This window comes from Gouania willdenowi, chromosome 12 (genome assembly GCF_900634775.1).
Source record: "Gouania willdenowi chromosome 12, fGouWil2.1, whole genome shotgun sequence".
NCBI classification, from domain to species: Eukaryota; Metazoa; Chordata; class Actinopteri; order Blenniiformes; family Gobiesocidae; genus Gouania; species Gouania willdenowi.
This window is the reverse complement of record NC_041055.1, coordinates 28,714,848-28,734,873: the sequence shown is the minus strand read 5'-3', so window position 1 is coordinate 28,734,873 and position 20,026 is coordinate 28,714,848. Positions and strand designations below refer to the sequence as shown.

Sequence of the window (20,026 nt, the reverse complement as noted above, 5' to 3'; positions counted from 1 at the left end):
GCCGAAACACTTTTCACACTGAAAAAAGCTGATCGAAACAGGATGTTGTGATGATGCGACAAACGGCGTGCGCTTGTCTAGAAACTGGCCAAGTTGCTCGCGGCTGTATTTCAATACATCCGAGCACTAATGTTTACGGAGCACCTAAGTGTAATTTATGTTTCTGTGTCACGTCAATACTGTAGTTACGCGTCTGTCAGTGGACTTCATCGTGACTGTACTTGGTCCTCGTTATAAAGGTCATTACTTGGATTAGATTCAAAATAAACCAGCGCGCACAGGAAATGCTCTACGTCGCAATCAAAGCTCTGTGTGCGTCTCCAAGGTCCTACTTAATAATAATAAATAAAGCAGAGAAGCTGATTTTCATCAATAACTTCAATGAGAAAACATTTAATTTGACTCTTTTGGCAGCTCAGTCAGTTATAGGCCTATACAATATTATTTAATGTATGAGTGGGATCAAGATAAACAAGTTATTTATTTTATATTGTGCATTATTGGAATGTCAGTGCTAAAAAATATCTTCATATTTCCAATAGATTTATTCTTTGAAGCATTGATAATGATTTATACAATTGTAATGTGTTAATTTTTGTGAGGTTAGTACATGTTCAGAGCCATAAATGCAATGAGACTCATAATTTGCATAATTTCTTTCAGTGTTTTGGTTTTTGGCCTTAGTTTTCTCCTTTAGTTTTGGCCAATAATTTTTATTTAGTGCATCCCTAGGTTTTTTATTTAATTATATGACATAATTCATATTGGAGTTTTAGTGGAGGCTGGAAAAGCCGTGTCAGTGCCCAATCCTTTTGCCGGCCTGATTGTGCGCGTACACTACGTCACTTCCTTCACTCGCAATCTTTACGACAGAGCTCTTAGGATGTGATATTTGAATGTAAACCGACCATTAGGCTTTTGTTAAATATTTTAATCGTAGACATGTAAATATGACTGTTTTGTGCTGTTTTTAATTGTTAATAAAAAAAACACAACATTGACAATCAAAAACAATACAGAAAATAAGATAAAACCCAGAATAAACCGAATGCAGATGGGTTTCGCGCATGCATTGAAAGAATATGAAACGTAAGGATTGGGCGCTGCCAAGCCGTTAGAGCCAAGTTTAATGCTTTGCTATATGCACATAATATTTGCTCAGTGGGATGGACAGAGTTATCGTGGCAGAAACAGTTCCTCCCGCCCTCAGTTTAATAATGGTGCTTGTTTAAGAGACAGTGTCTTGCAAAGGTTTGCTGTAACTCTACCAAAGATGATGAAACTTGGGATCAGCTCTGGTAAAACAGAAGAAAACCCACATGACCCTATAATATAATGAAATAAATTCATGTACAAAGAGTAGAAGGAGTGTAACTGGCAGGGACCCCCTGGGTATGGCAGAGGGAGAGGAAACCAGCACCAGAAAGACAACATTTCAAGGCAGTCATAGATGTAGAAGACTAGTAGAACTCGAATAAAATCCACTGATGAGAAGAATTTAAACAGGAAGCAGAAGTACAGCTGGGAAAACAGCACGAGGAGCACAAGGACAAATAGAGACATCTTCCACCCAACCAACTTACTGCGAGGAAAAACTTGGGATGCTCTCACAATTTTAATCTCACTCTCACAGGGATAGGGACACACACACACACACACACACACACACACACACACACACACACACACACACACGGGCTGACGCAGACACACCAATAGAGGCAGAGAACACACACTGTGTCTTTCTTTGGGGAAACACGACATAAATAATGGAATTTAGGGAAATTTTACCTTATTTTAGATTCATTTTATTTTCCAACTTTCTGAACGTAAAATAAAAAAAAAAAAAATGGAGCCGCGAGTTAGAAAGTTTGCTCTCATTCATTTTTCATCATTCTCATTTGAAAGTAACAAAACATTGCTGCACCACTTCACTTTAATTGGGAAGGTTGAGCAGAATATTCATAACCTACAATACCAACTGTTATAAAACAGTTTTGTTTTGCTGTAAGCAGAGGTTTGTGCAGACAACTAAATCTGAAATAAAAAAATACACAGGGGTTCTCAACCTTGGAGTCAGCACCCTATTTGGGGTCACAAGACACTGGGTGGGGGATGCCAGATGCCTTCAAGAAACTAGGAATATTTCTTTTTAACAATTTGCTCCCATTTTTGCTTATTTTGACCTTTTTTCTGCAACTACACCAAACTTGCCATATTTTAACCTATTTTCATCACTTTTTCTTGCCATATTTCTGCTCTTTTTAATGCATTTTTGCTCTAACTTCTGCCACTTCATTAAATTTCTATGGTTTTTCTGCACTTTTTTTCCACTTTCAAAATATTTTCGCCACTTATAAACCCTTCCCACGTAATGTCACACGTTGACCCATTATTCTCGCTTTTAACCTCTTCACCATATTTCATGCACATTTTTGCCAATCTAATCACAATTTGTCATGCACATTATTTGCCAGTTTAAACTAATTATTCCAATATTGACACTTTTAACCCTTTTCACCACTTTTTCTGCCCGTTTTTGACCACTCTAATTTGCAATTTTTTACCAATTTCTGTGGTTTTTAAAATCCCATTTCACCATTTTTTTGTCACTTTCAAACACATTTTAGAGATGGCCATGACTGTTCTTTAATGCTCACGTCTGTGTTCAACCTCCTTCAGGTACAGTGGGGGTCCCCAGTCTCTGGAACCTTTATTTTGGGGGTTACGGGCTGAAAAGGTTGAGAACCACTGATTTATATCAGATTATTTCTACAAAAATCCACAAAATAATTGGTGTTTTTATGTAAATTAGAAACTAATTCAAACCCCTACCAATCCTTTAATTCATTGAAACAGGTATCACATGACAGAAGTCCATTTTCCTCCCAATCTGCAATTTTCTTCATATTATTCCCAGAAAATATCCCTAAATTAAATAAAACATTATCTCCAAGTCTAGGAACTCTTTGTGTTTTGACAGGAAAGTTGTATTTATGATTGTCAAGATGTTTAATGTGTCACAGTGTTATTTTGACACTAAATTGCATTTAGTTGAACAAAAAACAACAAAAAAGAGTAAAAAAACTCATACAGAAGTACATTTGAACGTCATTTTTTTTTAGTATTTTATTGTAACTCCAAACAAAAATAATTTCTACAAAAAATATTCAAATAATGTCATATAATATTGATACGTGGTTCATATAATTTCTCTTTCTTTTAAACGTCTGATTAAATTTCTGATAAATTCTGCTTCCTGAATACTGTGTGAAGATTAAATCTCGCTAAGTGTGGCAACAATCACTCATTCCTATAACGATCATAATAGTGAAATTTTTTTTAACATGTCATAACCCCCTGGATATTATATATATATATATATATATATATAGATATATATATATATAATGTATAATCTCAGCGATTGCTAGTGGGCCCATTAGATACAATGACTGAAGATATAATTGTAAAAAAACAAAGAAAAAGTAGCAGAAACATATTTCTTGTAAAATCAAGTCTCATTGTTTTGAGAACAAATGAATCCTGGGTAATATTATACTATGTAGGCCTCAGCAGCAGAGTTGAACAAGCACCTGCCCGTAGTCGCGTGCTCCAGTCCGTCCTCATGTCGAGTCCCCCCTGCACAAGGGGGCGAGACACTTAACCAGGAACAAAAAAAAAAAAGCTTAAAAGGAGCAAAAACGACCCTTGTGGTTCAAACAGCCATTTTCCTTTGAAGTGAAACAGTGGTGATTGTTTTTGATGCTTTTTTTTGGTTTGCGTTGCTCCAGCTCAGGGATAAAGGGAACAGTGGTTGGTATAATCGATCGTCCCCCTCCCCCTCCCTCTGACAGCATCTCTGAGGTTGCTCTTTTTTGGTCTTCCTCACACCTGAGCACACCCTTTATTGTAACAGTCCTGTGAGATTTGTGTGTGTGTTGGTTGAAAAGGAGAATGGGGTCAGGTAGTGTTAGCGTAAGTGTGAGAGTGCACGTAGCAGTGCTGCAGTCTTTTTTTTCCTTCTTTTTTCTTAATAATCATTTTTCTTGGGTCCATGACCGGGTTTTCTTGGGTTTCTTGTGACCCATCACTCACATTGTACACACATTCCCTGGTCTGAGGAGGTCGTTGGCGAGTATAAGTGTGTTGGTTCCGTGGCTCAATGGGGCGTTAACGTGGTCAGCAGGTAGGTGAGCAGAGTGCAGAGCGTCAGGGCGGCAGTGGGTCGGTGCAGTGAGGGGGCGCCGTTGCAGTCCTTGCCCGCTTCGCAGCGCGACTGTTGACACAGAACGCCCTTAAACTCTGGAGGACAGATGCACTTCTGGTTCTGGTAGCACGTCCCTCCGTTCTGGCACAAAAGCATTTCCTCGTCACAAACGTTGGCTGCGAGCACAGAAGACGACGACGGGGAGGATGAAAGCAGTTGTAAAGGTGGTGAAAGGGGGAGTTTTGAATGAAACCCAGAGGTAAGGGAAATAAGAGATCAGGGTTTGTGCAGTGACAGAATGACAGGTGGCAAAATGATAGTGGGGTGGAATAATGAGGACAAAGACAAAGAAATGATGTATGGCAAAGGGAGACAAGTGGGAGAGTGTAGAAGGATGGAAACAGACACCGAGGGAGGGTAAGAATCAGGGCAGGAGGAGCAAAGTAGACGAGAAGGATGGAAGAAAAAGAAGAAAGACAGATTCTTTAGTTTTGTCACGGGACAATGGCAACGGTTACATGATGATTTTTTTTTAAGTACAGAATTAAGCAGCGTTGGGAACGCTACTTTTAAAAAGTAATTAGTTATAGTTACTCACTACTTAGTTAGTAATTGAATTCTCTATAATAAAAGTAACTCATTACCAACAAAAGTAACTATTTGCGTTACTGTTAAAAAAAAAAAAAAAGTTGCCATATGTCAAAGAATTCAGATTTTTTAGATACGTGTGTCGTTGTGAGGTGCTTCATTGAATTTGAGTTGCTTACAACGGATGTCATCAAAGTCTTCACTCCTGGATATAATGAACACTTCACATACACGTTCTTGTCTTTGACCACAATTAATTTAAAGTAGTGTTTGTATCGCCACCTTAAAAATGCCAACTTTTCATCAGACTGCTCCACGCTCGCCATCTCTGCTGCTTCATCAAATCTGTAGTGTGTGTGTGTGTGGCGCATGTGTAAAAACACTGGCTCTGATTGGCCACCGTGAAACATGACGCCGCCTTAGCCAATCATAATCGCCCACCTTGTTTTTAACCCACCTCCTCACTACAGCTGCGTATGAAGCCAGGGGTGCTTTCAGATAACAGTTTATTCAATCAGTGCATGTAACGCACCGCATTTAACGTTCAGTAACGGCATAAAAAATATTTAGATTATCCTGTTACTGAAAAAAAAAAAAATAGTAATTCCAAATTGAGGTTTACATAGAAAACCAGTTTATTCAGCTTTATTCAATCCCGCTTTAGGTCTGGGGATTGGGAAGGGTTCTGATTGGACAGGTGGAGAACGTGATGTATCGGACGTCTATCAGGAAAAAACACACAGCAGACCTTTTATTTTCGGCTGCATCATATAAGACCACGTTTACACTTTAGTTTGATTGTCGTTTTGAATCAGCAGCTTGACAATAACATACGGTTTCACTTTGGTCAGCTGAGAAGGAGATAAAAAAAAAAAGCCTGGTAAAAGTCTGTAAAACATAAATATTTGCTCCCTGGTAACGATAGTAGCGCTAACAACAGGTACAATGATAAACTCGGTGATATTACAGCCTGTGCATGCAGTACTTCGTCTCCGGAATGTTTCCGGGTGTTAGTATCACCCGTCCGATGAAGCCTGCTCCGTTTGCCGATAACCGCGTGATTGTCCGTATGTTTATGGTTCCGTTAATCCACTGTTTACATTATATCCATATCTTCTAAGGCTCTTAAATAAATCTTGTGGCTCGAGTCTGGACAGCCATCTTGGATTAGATCGTCATCGCAACTGGCCGAGCATGCGCAGAAAAACCAGAATTAATATCAAGCGGAATTAAGCGTTTACAAGATTTCGGAATTAAAATCGTAATAAACCAGCCGTTTAGTTCGGAATTGCATTTTCATTCGGAATTAACTCTTTACAAAGTCAGTTTAAAGAAGATTTTAATTTTTTTCTAAAATAAAGGGGAATTAAAGCTCTCAGGTAAACGTGGCCACTAACAGGACACATCTGCCCCCTGCCTTTGTTCAAAGCAAGCCTTTTACTTCGTCTGTCCTTCTTGAGCTTGTCAGTTTCCTGTCTCGAGCTAAAACCTGTGTGTGTGTGTGTGTGTGTGTGTGTGTGTGTGTGTGTGTGTGTGTGTGTGTGTGTGTGTGTGTGTGTGTGTGTGTGTGTGTGTGTGTGTGTGTGTGTGTGTGTGTGTGTGTGTGTGTGTGTGTGTGTGTGTGTGTGTGTGTGTGTGTGTGAGATATGAAGTAATGTGATGTTAAGTATTGATTGGCGGAACAAGCAGCATCGTTAAAATGCCATAAAATGCATTAGCAGCAGCAGCACTGAGGTAGTTGCCCTGCACAAGATATATTTGACCTGAAAATGTTCAGTGAGAAAACAAATGATGGCACCTCCTGGACAAGAACCGATTCCTTTGTGATAACACATTTTATTACACCACAGATAACTAGCCTGGCGTGTATGGAGTGAGACGTCTATAACCTAAAACCAACCCTACACTATTCATTACTCTCTGTCCCGTATTGTTAGGAATAAACTACCTGTCAGAAAAAGCTTGGTTGCTATTGTCTGTGAAGAAGGACTGTTTGAGACTGGCTGGAAGGTGGAAGGCAGTGAGGTCGGACTCCCTGTAATGGGGTTAAGGTCTGACAGTGTCATTAGTTTAACAATGGGCTGATGCAGCTAATGAGCTCCACAACCTATTCCCAAAAGAGTTGAGGAAACAACACGAGGTTCTGGGCCGACCTCCTAGAACAGGGGTCTGCAACCTGCGGCTCTGGAGCCTAATGTGGCTCTTTGACTCTTTTGCAATGGCTCCCTATAGCTTAAAAAAACTATTGGAATAAAGTCATTTTTGACAGAAGCTATTAATGATTAATGACGAATAAAATCAAGATACAACAATTTGCTAACCTAAAATAAATCACGTTGTGGAATGACTCAGCACCTTCCTACTTCACCTCCTCCAACATCTGCAGACCATCAACTGTTCTTTCACCTGTGGCTAACTTTAAGTTTTAAATCCCTGGTAAGATAACTAAACCAACAAAAACACTATTCTGGAAGAAAATAGAGATTTTGATTGTGAGGCCAATGTGCAGGTTAAATATGCATGTTTTATGTGTGGCAAGAAATTTGCAATTAGCATGTGTTATAAAATTCAAGTTACTTTTTGTAGCCTTTCAAATACATTAACTAAAAAATTTTTTCTTTATATAACATGTAAACTGAGATGTGTTGCCATTTACATGATCAATATAAATCAAATAAAATTAAATCAAACATTATTCTATGTAATTTTAACAGTATAGAATTTATTACACTGTATTGTCTTCATTGAGAAGGTACTTTTTTTGGCTCCAGGAGGACTTTAATCCAGGTGAGATGAGGTAAAATGGCTCCTGGTAGAGAAGAGGTTGCAGACCCCTGACCTAGAAAGACTGTCTCACCCATGTTTCCCATACTAGCTTCATCTTTAAATACTCACGGTAACAGCCTTGCTTCCAGTAGTATCCTGGGAGACAGTCGTCACATTTGGCCCCCGTGGTGCCGTCTTTACATTGGCAAAATCCAGTGCCGTTACACCGGTCGTGAACCGAGCCCATCTGGTTACAGTTGCACTCTGATAGACATGGAGAACGAGAGAAAGAAAAGCAGACGATGTTAATGATGTACGGTATAAAACATTTGCTAAAGATTCAAAGTGTTTATTGTCAGAAAGTCAGTCACATAATTGACACCGGTGGAACAGATGGAGCACGTCACCGGCAAGTAGAGCTGGGCGATATATCGAATATACTCGATATATCGCAGCTTGTAGTCTGTGCGGTGTTGAAAATGACCATACCGTTAAACTCGCGGACTTTTTTTTTTTTTTTTTTTTTTTAAATATCTTAGTGGCATTATGCACAAAAGGTGCACTTAAATTTAGTGTTGTTTTGAAATGTCATCTTAATGACAACATGCACAAAAGGGCACTATTTGTTTTAAAATATTGTAGTGGCATTATGTACAAAAAGTGCACTTTAATTTTGTGTTTTGAAATGCCATGTGAGTTGCATCCTGCACTAATGTCTTGTTTTGAAATGTCTCTGTGACAATTTTGCACAGAACGTGCACTTTCTGTTGACAATTTTATGTTTGAGCCACTCACTGTTTAATAAATACAGTTATGTCAACTTTGACTTAGTTGTGATATCCCCTTTTTTGCATGAAAGTTTGAAATTGGCATATATTAATGCAGTATGATCAAGAATGTTTTAATGTAGACATATAGAATCATCATACTGGTGTGATTTTGTGCATCAAAGTGTTAATTCAAGGGTAATGCAAAATATCGAGATATATATCGTGTATCGTGACATGGCCTAAAAATATCGCAGTATTTATAAAAGGCCATATCGCCCAGCCCTACCGGCAAGTGATCACCATATTGGGTAAGGAATGTGTTAATTGGTGCACAAACCAATCAAATGTCCGTGCTTTCGGATAAAAGTTTATTCAATCAATGCACGTAACGCACCGTATTTAACGTTCAGTAACGATAACGGCGTTGTTATTGTACTGTACAAAGTAATTAGTTAGATTACCCCGTTACTGGAAAAAAAACGCCGTTACATAATGTTTAGATTTTTTAAAAAAAATAAATACATTTACATTGTGTACGATGCTACTATACTGCATAACAAAGCCTCATTCATCACAAAACTTAAATTGAAAAATGTAGCTTCTATGAATTGACGAGTGGTATTAAACTTCAAATATAGATTGATGACAATCATCAAAAACATGATTTGTTAGTGCTTAGTTTAGAGCCCAGGTTCCCAAAGTAGGGTACGGGTACCCCCAGGGGTACACAAATTGTCATAGGGGTTACAATGAATACAAAAATTTGAAACTAGACTTTAATTTTTTTTATTATACTGTACGTGTATACTGTTCCTCAACAGGATAGGTTCAATTCAGAGACACATTTCACTGTGGGGCTACATTGTATGTGACGTTACATCAGTGGTTCTCAACTTTTTTGGGTTGTGACCCCATTTAATCTATTATCATTAGTGCACAAAGTTACGCGCCACCTCAGATATTTTTTAAACTGCATTTTATTTGAACTACATTTATATTTAAGAGTGAAAGTATAGAATCCAGTTTTGTTTTGTGTGTGGTGTTATAATTAATAGAATTTTTCTAATTCTAACATTTTAAAAATTGATTTTTGATCAGTATTTTTTATTATTATTAGAGATTTCAGGGGACCCCATTCGAATTCCAGGCGACCGCACATGGGGTCACAATATTATTTTGTTTTTTTTCAGTGTACAGCAGTGGGGGGTACATGGCCTCAGGTTAAAAGTCTGCAGGGGTACAGGACTGGGAAAAGTTTGGGAACCACTGGTCTAGAGTGTTGTTGCATTGAAATGCTGAAAATCATGTATCTATGTTCACTAATTACAGTTAATTCTTTATAAAATACATTGTTCTGCTGATATTTCTAAAAGATGTAGTGAATGTAACAATCGGACATGGTGGTTTATTGCTCCATCGTGTGTGTGTGTGTGTGTGTGTGTGTGTGGATTGTTTCCATGCTCACTGTGCCACTGTGATGGCAGATGTGCTAATTGGGCCTTATTTTTGCTGACTCAAAGCTCTATCTCTGTGTGTGCTTTGACCATCACTAGTTTATCCTCCACTGCCCTGCAGAGGCATCCAAATCAACACAATAGCTACACAATAAAAACACAATGACCTTACACTATATAGGACAGTTCCTTTAAGAAATATTGATTTAAAAAAAGGACAAAATAGGACTACATTATAGAGACTAATCATAGATTCCGATGGGAATAATAGCACTATGGTTTTCCTTATTTAGAATATGCCCAACAGCAGTTTGATAGGATTTTTGTGCCAAATCTGAGCTTTAAGGATGCCTTAGGGTAAAAAGCATAGACGTTCTTAATTATGAATGTTGTCTAATGGGAATGTGGAATACTCGATATTAACTTGAAATTCACAGGAGCCTCTGTTTAATCAACTGAACACAAATGAATGAGGTCCTCTGTTGATGATTAAATTGAATTGAAATCATAAAAACCAAGTAAAACGTGGTGTAAAACTAATGAACTCAACTTGTTGGCAAAACTGTTTATTTCAAATTGTATAAAGCAGATACTGTGTGTTTGATGCTAGAGGGTGAGCCCAACTCTAGCTACTATAGAAATGTATTAATCATGCTTTACATTACTCAGAATTCAAAGATGTTTTACTGACAACTCTATAGGGCATTGCTGCTACTGTGCATTCTGCTTTTAGAGCTGAGATGGAACAAACTTAAACTTATCATGTCTGATCTACGGGTCAATGTAAAGGCTCTGCTTGCAGACTAAAAAGGATGACTGGCTTTATTTTTAACATCATTTTCATTGTTGGTTTCTATCATTGGAGGCACAGTGATACACAACTGATTCAATATCTTAATGGTAGATAAACACTGGTTTTGTCAGGGAGAACAGGTAGATAGACAATCACATCGGATGGTTTATTAAAGTTGAAATGAAATACTAATAAAAGGAAAATAACGCTAAAACGTCAGTGGAAATACCCACTTATAATAATACAGTGAGATTTTTTTTTTTTTTTGAAAAATTGCAATAAATTGCGAAATCGTGATCCGATATGGAATAATTTTGGTGGGCTAATTGAGAAACCAACCCAACATATTGGAGTCAAATTTCATAAAAATCAGTCAATCATGAACCGAGATATGAGTTCTTGAAATTTTGCCAATGATGGGTATGGGTTTTTATTTTTCAAACTGATCCAGAATCAGTACATTAATTCAGATCTCCTCCATGACTTTATTTTATTGGAATCTTCCATGGCCTCAGGTCCATCTTTGGTTAAAATGTTGTTAAAACAAACGAATAAATAGATAAACTCTACTGAAAATATTGCCTTCTCAGTGGAGGAAAAAAATTATTACACACAATTTAGAAAATAATAAAAGATGAACCAACAAAAGCAGTGCTCGTAGTGCAATCAGATAATTCAAAACACCTTGTGAGGATCAGAGGAGTTCAGGGTAAGTTTACTCAACATCAAAACAGCAACAGACAGACAGACAGACAGACAGACTGAACTAAAGAAAAGGTGACACAATCATCAATTCCTAAAAATAACTGAATCCAACTTAAGAAACCCAATTAAAAATAGTTTATCACAGAGCTGATGGACATGTGGCTCCATGTGGAGCTTGATGACCTTTGAGTCTTTCTGAGGCCGACTGGGCACAAAGATCACATGGCATACTAAGACTTTTTTAAAGCAACCTTAATAAGCTGTGACTGATTCCTGCCCAAGGTGTATCCTTTAGTGTCATTCTTATTATATTTAACCCTTTTATGCATAAAGTCAGGACAGTATGTATGAAAAAGATGTCGAGTTCGTTCTATGATGGTATGGAAGAATGCTTTAGTGACAACTCAAGGCCATTTCTACGGAAGAGGATTAGGGTCAATTTTGATGGAGAAAGTAATTTTGGGTTTGAGTGGGTTGTCCAATAACCAAAGGGTTGGGGGTTCGAATCTTGCTCTATCCAAGTCATTGTCGTGGTATTCTTGGGCAAGGCACTTTACCCACATTGCCTTGTATGAATGGGTATGAACTGTGCATGAATGTTGGTGGTGGAAGCCACGCCTCTGTCAGTATACCTCAGGGCAGGTGTGGCTACAATGTACAATGTTAGTGACTATAAGAAATTACAACACCATGTTTATATGAGCTAAAAAAAAGGAGGAATCTTTATCAAACCCAACTTTGCTGTATAGTTTATTTATTTATTTATTTATTTTATTTTTTTTTTTTTTTTTCCTTGTCTGCACATGCTTTCGAAGGTTAACACTACAAGAAGTGCAATCTTTTGACAGCAATGCATATTTTATTATTGCAATTAAATAAATTTATTTATTTCATTGCATAATTGTGACCGTCACCAGCCCTCCCTAGGGAAGGGTAAGAAATACTTTATTAAAGGGAGGATGTAAAAAAGAGAGGGCAGTGTTACACCAAGGTGAGGGGTTGGAGGGGGGTGGGGAAGTTAGCAGGGAAGAGGGATACAAGATAGGATATGGAATGGGTGAGGAATAGTTTTAAGTGATGCGATGTGAAATTGTGGTTGTGTATATTGTGTTTATTGTTGTGTTGTCAAGCCAGTTTGGTGACCAGTGTGTGGTTTAGGAATAATGGTGGTGGCTGTGAACAGAGGAAGAGGTGAGTGGAAATTCCATAAAACAGGTATTTGGGAACAACGTGTCTAAGGTTGAGCCCAGTATGAGTGTTATCCCACAGCCCAAGGCCAGTGCATCCATGACAAATGTATTTCCAAGTACCGCCACTGCAAAACCCAAGAGCCGCCCCCGGGCCCGAAGAAGCTGTATAGTTTAACAAATTCCTCAATACACGGCATTTTGTAGACGGTTTGTTGTCATATGGTGAATTGGCTCTGGTCAGCTTCCACTTAATAGCTGAGGGATATTTAGGGACATTATTTGCACATTACACTTAGCTTCACAAAAAGCAAGCCACATACTCCTCGGTGCACACCCGCTCACACACACACTGTACATTACTGACACAGGCTAGAACCGTGGGAGGTGGGGCCTAGCGGAGGAGGAGCAATGAAGTCGATAAAAGCCGGGGGAAGACAACACATCTGTCTCTTTGTCGTCTGGACCTCGTGGGGGAAGGATGTCACTGGGCCAGCACTGTAAAGATAATATCTCACTCACTCGTAAATCATATCTGTAATAAATAATCTATTCCTTGACTTCATCTTCATTATAAGCGTATGATTATAAATGTGTGTCTTCCTCCAGCATTAAAGAACTGGTCGGGTTATCAGCTCCGGATGGCTGTGCAGCTTCCAGTGACCGGACCGGAGCGCATGTCGGCTCTGGTCAGTAGTGTAGGTCCTCTAGGGACCGGACCAGAGCACATGTAAAGATTATAACCCAGCATACCAAACCTTTGACTTTAATCACAATATCGACATTTTGACTTTAATCTCATTTTTCAGCTTTAATCTCAACATTTCAACTTTATTCTGGATTTGCCCAAAATTGGCCCTAATCCTCTTCTGTACAGTTCAATCCAATAAGAAAGATGCTGCACCTTGATACAGATTTCAGTGTTAAACTTCAAACCCCTCATAGGGTGCTATTTTCAAAGCCACACACACACACACACACTATCCCCCTCCACATGCTCTTTCCGTCTCCCACCAGACTGACCGATGCAGACGCTCTCATCATCCAGCTCGGCAGAGGCGTTGCGGAAGTATCCCAGTCTGCAGTGTTGGCAGTTCTGGCCCCTGGTGTTGTGTTTGCAGCTGACGCATGTGACAATATTAAGGTAGTCGATGTAGCTGCAGCGGTTGGAGTGTCCATAGCACTCGCAGTCTGAAAGAAAGAAACAAAGGAAGCTGATTAAAAACACGTCCTCAGGGAAGGATGAGTGTAAACTTCACGTTCAGTGTGGTAGTGCACTAATAGGGATAGAAACATATTAGATTGTCACAGTGTTATGTACCTACAGACGTGTGTGTGTTTTTTTACTTGTCAGTGAACAAATGAATGACCCTCGAGTGTGTTTCATGACTTGCTTTATATTGGCTCCATAAAGACGGACCACTCCCTCACCATTAACACACGGGTTTGCTGAGTGTGTGCTTCACGGTGCTGCACTGATTGCTGATGGGAATTCCATCCTCGTGTGTGTGCACGTGTGTTCATCTAAATATGAGCATGGGCATGCTATGCTAATTGTGTGTGGGAATTTCACTGAGTTACTGAATGAGGGGATGATCAGCTGCAGAGTTGGAACCAAGGGAGTGTGAGGAGAATGACGTAGATGGTGTTTCCAGTGTGGAAAAGGTCGCTGCTCTTCTTCTTCTTCTTCTTTTATATTTTCAAATGCATTTATTAATCCCTCATTTTAATAAAGCAGCGTTAGTGTTCATTATTTAAGGTGGAACATTCAGGGAGGTAGATGATCTTTATTTGAACCACAAAACTAATATTGTGATTTGCCACCTTCACACAAATAAATAGAAATATATCAATAAATAATACTAATCAAAGCTAAGGGGACTATGTTTATCCTAATATTGTCATCCTTTAAATTGTAACGTAAAGAATGCAACTAGTACACAGATTCAAGTATACACAACTGATATATTCTCACTCACATCCTTCAGTTTCCCTTAAAAAAAAACAATTCCCCATTTTTGAAATTGTCTAATTTGAATTTATGAAATGAAAAAAAAAACTGTATTTTATTAAGAAAATACAAAATAACAAAGAAATTTAAAAAAAAAAGTGGGGAAAAAGTGTGACCAATAAACTCCTACCCTTTTACCATCATCGAATGACAAAAAAAGAGAATGAATTGTAATTCGTCTACATTTATTCATATATTATTATCTGATTGTCTTAATTAAGTAACATAAGAGTTTAGTGGCAGCATTATTATTCTGTCTTTGGGATATGATCAGAGATTAGACTTTATTTATAACATGCTAATAATATTTCTAATTGTAACATGCAATTTCAAAGTCTTTTTTTTCTCACAAAAATGTTCTAAAGCAGGTTTGAACCAACGTTTGCTCCCTTTGTGAAAACTGTCCATTGTCCTCTGTGTTTTTTAAGTTATATTTGTGTGTTTCTCTATTATTTTTGTGTATATTTGTGGTCGTCTTGTGTGTTTTGGAGTCATTTTGTATATTTTTGTTGTCATTTATTTGTTTTTTTTGACTTTTTTTTGAGTATTTTTGTTCTAACTTTGTGTGTTTTCCTGTTTCTTTTTATATATATAGTTGGAGTATTCTTACCTGATTTGGGACTTGTGTGTTTTCCTGTGATTTTTGTGTATATTTGTAATAGTCTTGTGTTTTTGGAGGCATTTTGTATATTTTTATTGTCATTCATTTGTTTTTGGAGTCATTTTTGTGAATTTTCATTTTGTGTGTTTTGCTATTTTGTTTTTATAAATAAACTTGTACTGTTTGTGTGTTTTTGACATCATTTTGAATATTTTTGTTGTCATTTATTTTGTTTTTGGAGCCCTTTTTTTGTGTATTCTTGTCATTTTGCGTGTTTACCTATTTTCTATTTATAAACTTGTAATATTTTTGTCTTATTTTGGACTTATGTGTATTCTTGATGTCATTTTGTGTGTTTTCCTGTCATTTTTGCGTATACTTGTAGAGCCTGTCCTGTACTACGTAGCTGGATTTCCTCTGTGTAAATCACCTTTTGTAGGTTGTGCAGAATGGAGTGGAGCCTGTGGTTTGTGTGTGAATATCTCGACAGAAGCTAATAACTAATTAGTGTTTCATTAAGCTTTATTAGTTGTCTACAATCGTGTGCTGCGAGGCATCACTCACTCCTGAAGAGGCGTTTACCAGCCACGTTTATGCAAATCTACATTTAAATGCACATTAAAAAGTCGGGGTTTAGCTGTTTAATCAGCCGGCACATTATTATTTTATTATTGTTTGGTTGATAATGCCAGCTGAAATATTAATGAGCTGGTTAGCTGGCGAGAGGAGCACCATAAAGTGCCTCTCTCAGCACTAAGGGAACTATGCTAGCAGTGGGAGAAGAACTGCCTGATTAAATATAAATGGCCAATTACTCCACGGACTTACACAGGCAATGGGAAACGGTTCCACAAATTAATGTCAGACACAGTCGAGATGCTGCTCTAAAGGTATTTATCAGCTTTGGATTGTTCGCAGTGAAAAGTGGTTATTTTTTGGGACGACAGAGTTGGGGTCAAATACATTTTTCAGTTACAATTACGTTTCCAATTATCCATGTTCGATTACAATTCAATGATGATTACGGTAACAAGCATTTTTTCCAAATACAAATAAATTAAAATGATCATTTTTTCCCCTGAAAGACAGTAACTAAAGTTTAATTGTTGAACGAATCAAATGTATTTTAAAATTGATTTTTCAAAACCTGTTACTGTCGTAATTGTAATTGAATTGTAATTTGCGCTATATTAATAAAGTTGAGTTAATTGCATTTAGATAATTGACTTTGTAATTGTCTTGAAAATTCTATAAAACTTGTCAATTATAATTTAACGCAAAATTGGGGAACCATGTTTCAGTTCTATGTGCAGTTTTACACATGTGTAGTTAACAATTATTAATTCGCACATTTTACCATTTAAAAAAACAAAACAGAAATATTAAAACTTGTATTTTCATTGATTCAGAAGTCTAACAAGGTAACCAATATATAATAATAAGGTTACGTTTTATTAGGTCATTTATTTTAGACTCAGGAATTGTGATTTATTGTAATTGAGAACAAAATTGTAATTTACTTTTTGAAGATAAAAAAAAAAAAAATAATTTAATTGTAATTGTAACTGAAAAATGTAATTGGCCTAACCGTTTGTACGTGTGAAGTTTCACCTACAGGTAGTGGGAAAACTTGATATAACTAATTTTTATTAATAATTAACTACATGTCAGCCATAGAAATGTTTTGCATTTTATCAAATTATAATTTTATTTATTTTTAAATAGAATTTCCATGGTAATTACAACTACAAAGTCAATTATGTGAACTCAATTACAATCCAAATACAATTACAATAGCAACAGATTTTTTCAATTCTAATTGTTCAACACCACAATTCCTCAATTGTCATTTGCATATTTTTTTTTTCTTTTTATTCCACTATTGTTGTTATTTTTTCTAATTGTGTATATTTGTTGCACTATTATCCTATGTTAGTATTTCTATTTATTTTTGTTCTTATTCTCTGCTTTTATACTGTATATACTGTGTTGCTGCAAATGTGAATTTCCCCTCTGGGGATTAATAAAAGTGTATACTATTCTATTCTAACTAGCCATAATTGTAATGAATTGCACAATTCCAATTATTATTGTCCAGGAACACTGCATGTGAAAGTTCTTACCTTAATCAAACACAAAGAGCGACAAAAGTCATGACGCGTGTCAAAGATGCAGCCATGAAAGAATGAATAACAGAAAGCACAAACATCAGGAGGAACTCTTCCACACATACATTCTTTATGCTTTACAAAGCACTTCAGCAGCTGCTGCTTTCTCTCTCTAACCTCATACAGCCTGTGTTGATGTCTCTTACCGGTGAAATCATCGTATATGATCCCAAACAACTGTTTAGCCTGCGGCTCTCCTGAGATCAAGAGTTTCAGAATTCCTTGAGGGATGAAGAAATCTTTGTTAAGGATTCATTCCTAAAGTCATCCTCAGTGCTACGGGTTCTCACGGCTGGGGGAGGAAATGCCTAGAGGTCAGTACTAGTGCTATCGAGAGGTTTTAAAGGAAAAAAAAGTTGGCAGTGATTTCTGCTATAGATTTACAGCTAGAAGAAGAAGGAGGAGGCGTGCTAGTTCTACAAAGATCAACACATTATTCAACCAGTGCAATGTTTCCTAACTGGTTGGACAGAACTGAGAAGCTGTTGTGGGAGACTTTTACACATTTTTCATACGCACAAGAACCACTAAGGAGGTCATATTTTTACTGGCATTTATTTATTTGTTTTATGTGAATGTACACGTGAAGCTGGACCTTTTCTACTGTATGTGATGCTGGGGAAATGTTACAGAAACAAAGTTGTATATTATACATTTCAGTTTATTCATAAAACATCAACAGATTTCAGTGTTTCTTAAAACAGCAGTTTATACTAGAATGATATTAAACTCAAAACAAAGGATATCTAGACAGATGGGATAGGTTCATCGAAGCCGTGTTGCCTTATTGAATATGCTCTGTTATCTCATATCTTACTATTATGATCATTATTGGGACTATTTAGACCAGGGGTGGGCAACGTCAGTCCTCGGTGGCTGGATTCCTGAGACTTGTAGATGTTTCCCTGCTCCAACACGTGGTTTAAACCAATGTGTTGTCATCAAGCTCTGCAGAAGCGTTGATAACGAGCCAATCACATGATTCAGGTGTGTTTTAGTTATTGTTTATAGTTTAGTATCAGTGTTTGTCTGCCGTTAAGGTGCATTTACGTCAAACGTGACTGAAGTGATTGTGGCGACTAGATTACATTCAAAATCAATGTAAATGACGCAACCTCCCTTCAAGCAACGCGATGCAACTGAATCACTGGAAGTCGCTCAAAAGTAAAAATGTTGAACTTTTGGAACAACTTGGAGTGTCACGACATCCAATCGGTAAATTAGTTTCTCCGTACGTCACTTCCCCCGGTCGCGATGAAGCGAGCAAAAAGCGCGACTATGTTCAAGCGACTCATCATGAGCGATTTAAGCAACTATAGTTGCCTGTAGGGAGTATTGTGCTTTGTTTTGATGTGGTTTGTTTGTTTTTGTGACAATATGACAGTTTTTTTTGCTTTATTTTGTTGTTTGCATGATGTAAGTGATGTTTGGCTTATTCTAATATATATATGTTTTTTACACCATGGAAGATTCCATTCAATTCTGAAAAGTATTCAGATCAATACACTGATTTAAAAATAAAAAAAAGTCAAAAATTAAGTCTGTTTGTAATTTACTAATCTTCATATAATATCTGGATCCGGATGGCACATCATTGCAATTTTTTTTTTTTAATAAAATAGGAGTTTCCATACATTTTTGACCGACTGCCTCGTTATTAATAAACTTTAAAGTGTGAATGATCATGGTAAAATGATCCGTATCACTGATCCAGATAAAGTGATAAATTGGCGCTTGTTGTTTGAAAGTTTGTGTTGTAATAGGAAAAGAAAATGATTGGCTCCATATATTCACCAAATCAACAATTACGGTTGGTTTATTACAAGTGTTTCCAAGGTCAGGAACACTTTATGAAACCAGGGATGAAGAACATTAACTGGTGAAATTATGAGCAAGAAATAACAGCGTATTCTCTAAAATAAAACACTTCCTAAAGACTGTTGAACAGCTCTGTGTTGGACATGAATTTGTGAAATTGCGGAATAACATGACAGATATAAATGTGTTAAAGAGGTTGGCGGATAATGACTCAGTCTGAAGATTTACCAAAGGAAAATGACTCAAGTGGGAGCGATAATATTCATATCACCATGTTTATATGATCCCATATTTCAATAATCATCAAAATCAAGAAAAATATATATACCATAGTTCAGTTGTGTATTTATTTGTTTTGGATCAACCAGTTATGAAACACTGCAGTCAACCACACAGTCAGACATAGTGGCGTTCTACCTTTCCGTTTAACTTTCTCTCTTTCTTCGCTCTCTTTCTCCTCCTCCTCCCAGTTTGGCAGGCCAGGGATCCCGTAATTGTCTGCTTTTACCTCTGATTTTACAAAGATGTACAAAATATGAGCAAATACTCAAGCCATACTGATATAGCTCAGGTATACCAAGTTAAGTACTACGACAAACTTTGTAAAATTCAAATACTTTTGTTGGGACGGGAAAAACAAAATCAGTCCCTGCCTCTCTTTATAAAGTGGTATCATAAGTTTTATTCTAAGTTTTAACTTTGCTCATGACTCAAACACCAACAAGTCCCACTGAAATTCTGTTTGTCAATCCACTTAAACGTGAGTAAAATACACTGTTAAAATATTCTATTCAGTACTCGTTTATCTTCACAGTCCAATGCATCCACAGGGCAGTTTGAAAACAACAAAGGAACAAAAAACACTTCTCATACTGTATACTATATAGGGACATTTATTAAGCATGCGTGCACAGTGGTGGCCTAGTGGTTGAGGATGCTGTAATCAGAGGGTTCC

The 20,026-nt window shown here is 37.2% G+C and overlaps 1 protein-coding gene across 1 annotated transcript in view; it reads right to left on the bottom strand.

Moving 5' to 3' along the window:
- Positions 1-3,409: 3,409 nt before the first annotated feature.
- Positions 3,410-20,026, bottom strand: part of ntng2b (netrin g2b) — a 101,027-nt gene continuing 84,410 nt past the window's right edge. Inside the window, exons 6-8 of the mRNA XM_028463261.1 lie at positions 13,497-13,664; positions 7,694-7,828; positions 3,410-4,386 (exon numbers count right to left, since the gene is read on the bottom strand). Coding sequence (XP_028319062.1) covers positions 4,163-4,386; positions 7,694-7,828; positions 13,497-13,664 — 527 coding nt within the window. The 3' untranslated portion in view covers positions 3,410-4,162. The remainder of the gene's footprint in view (positions 4,387-7,693; positions 7,829-13,496; positions 13,665-20,026) is intronic.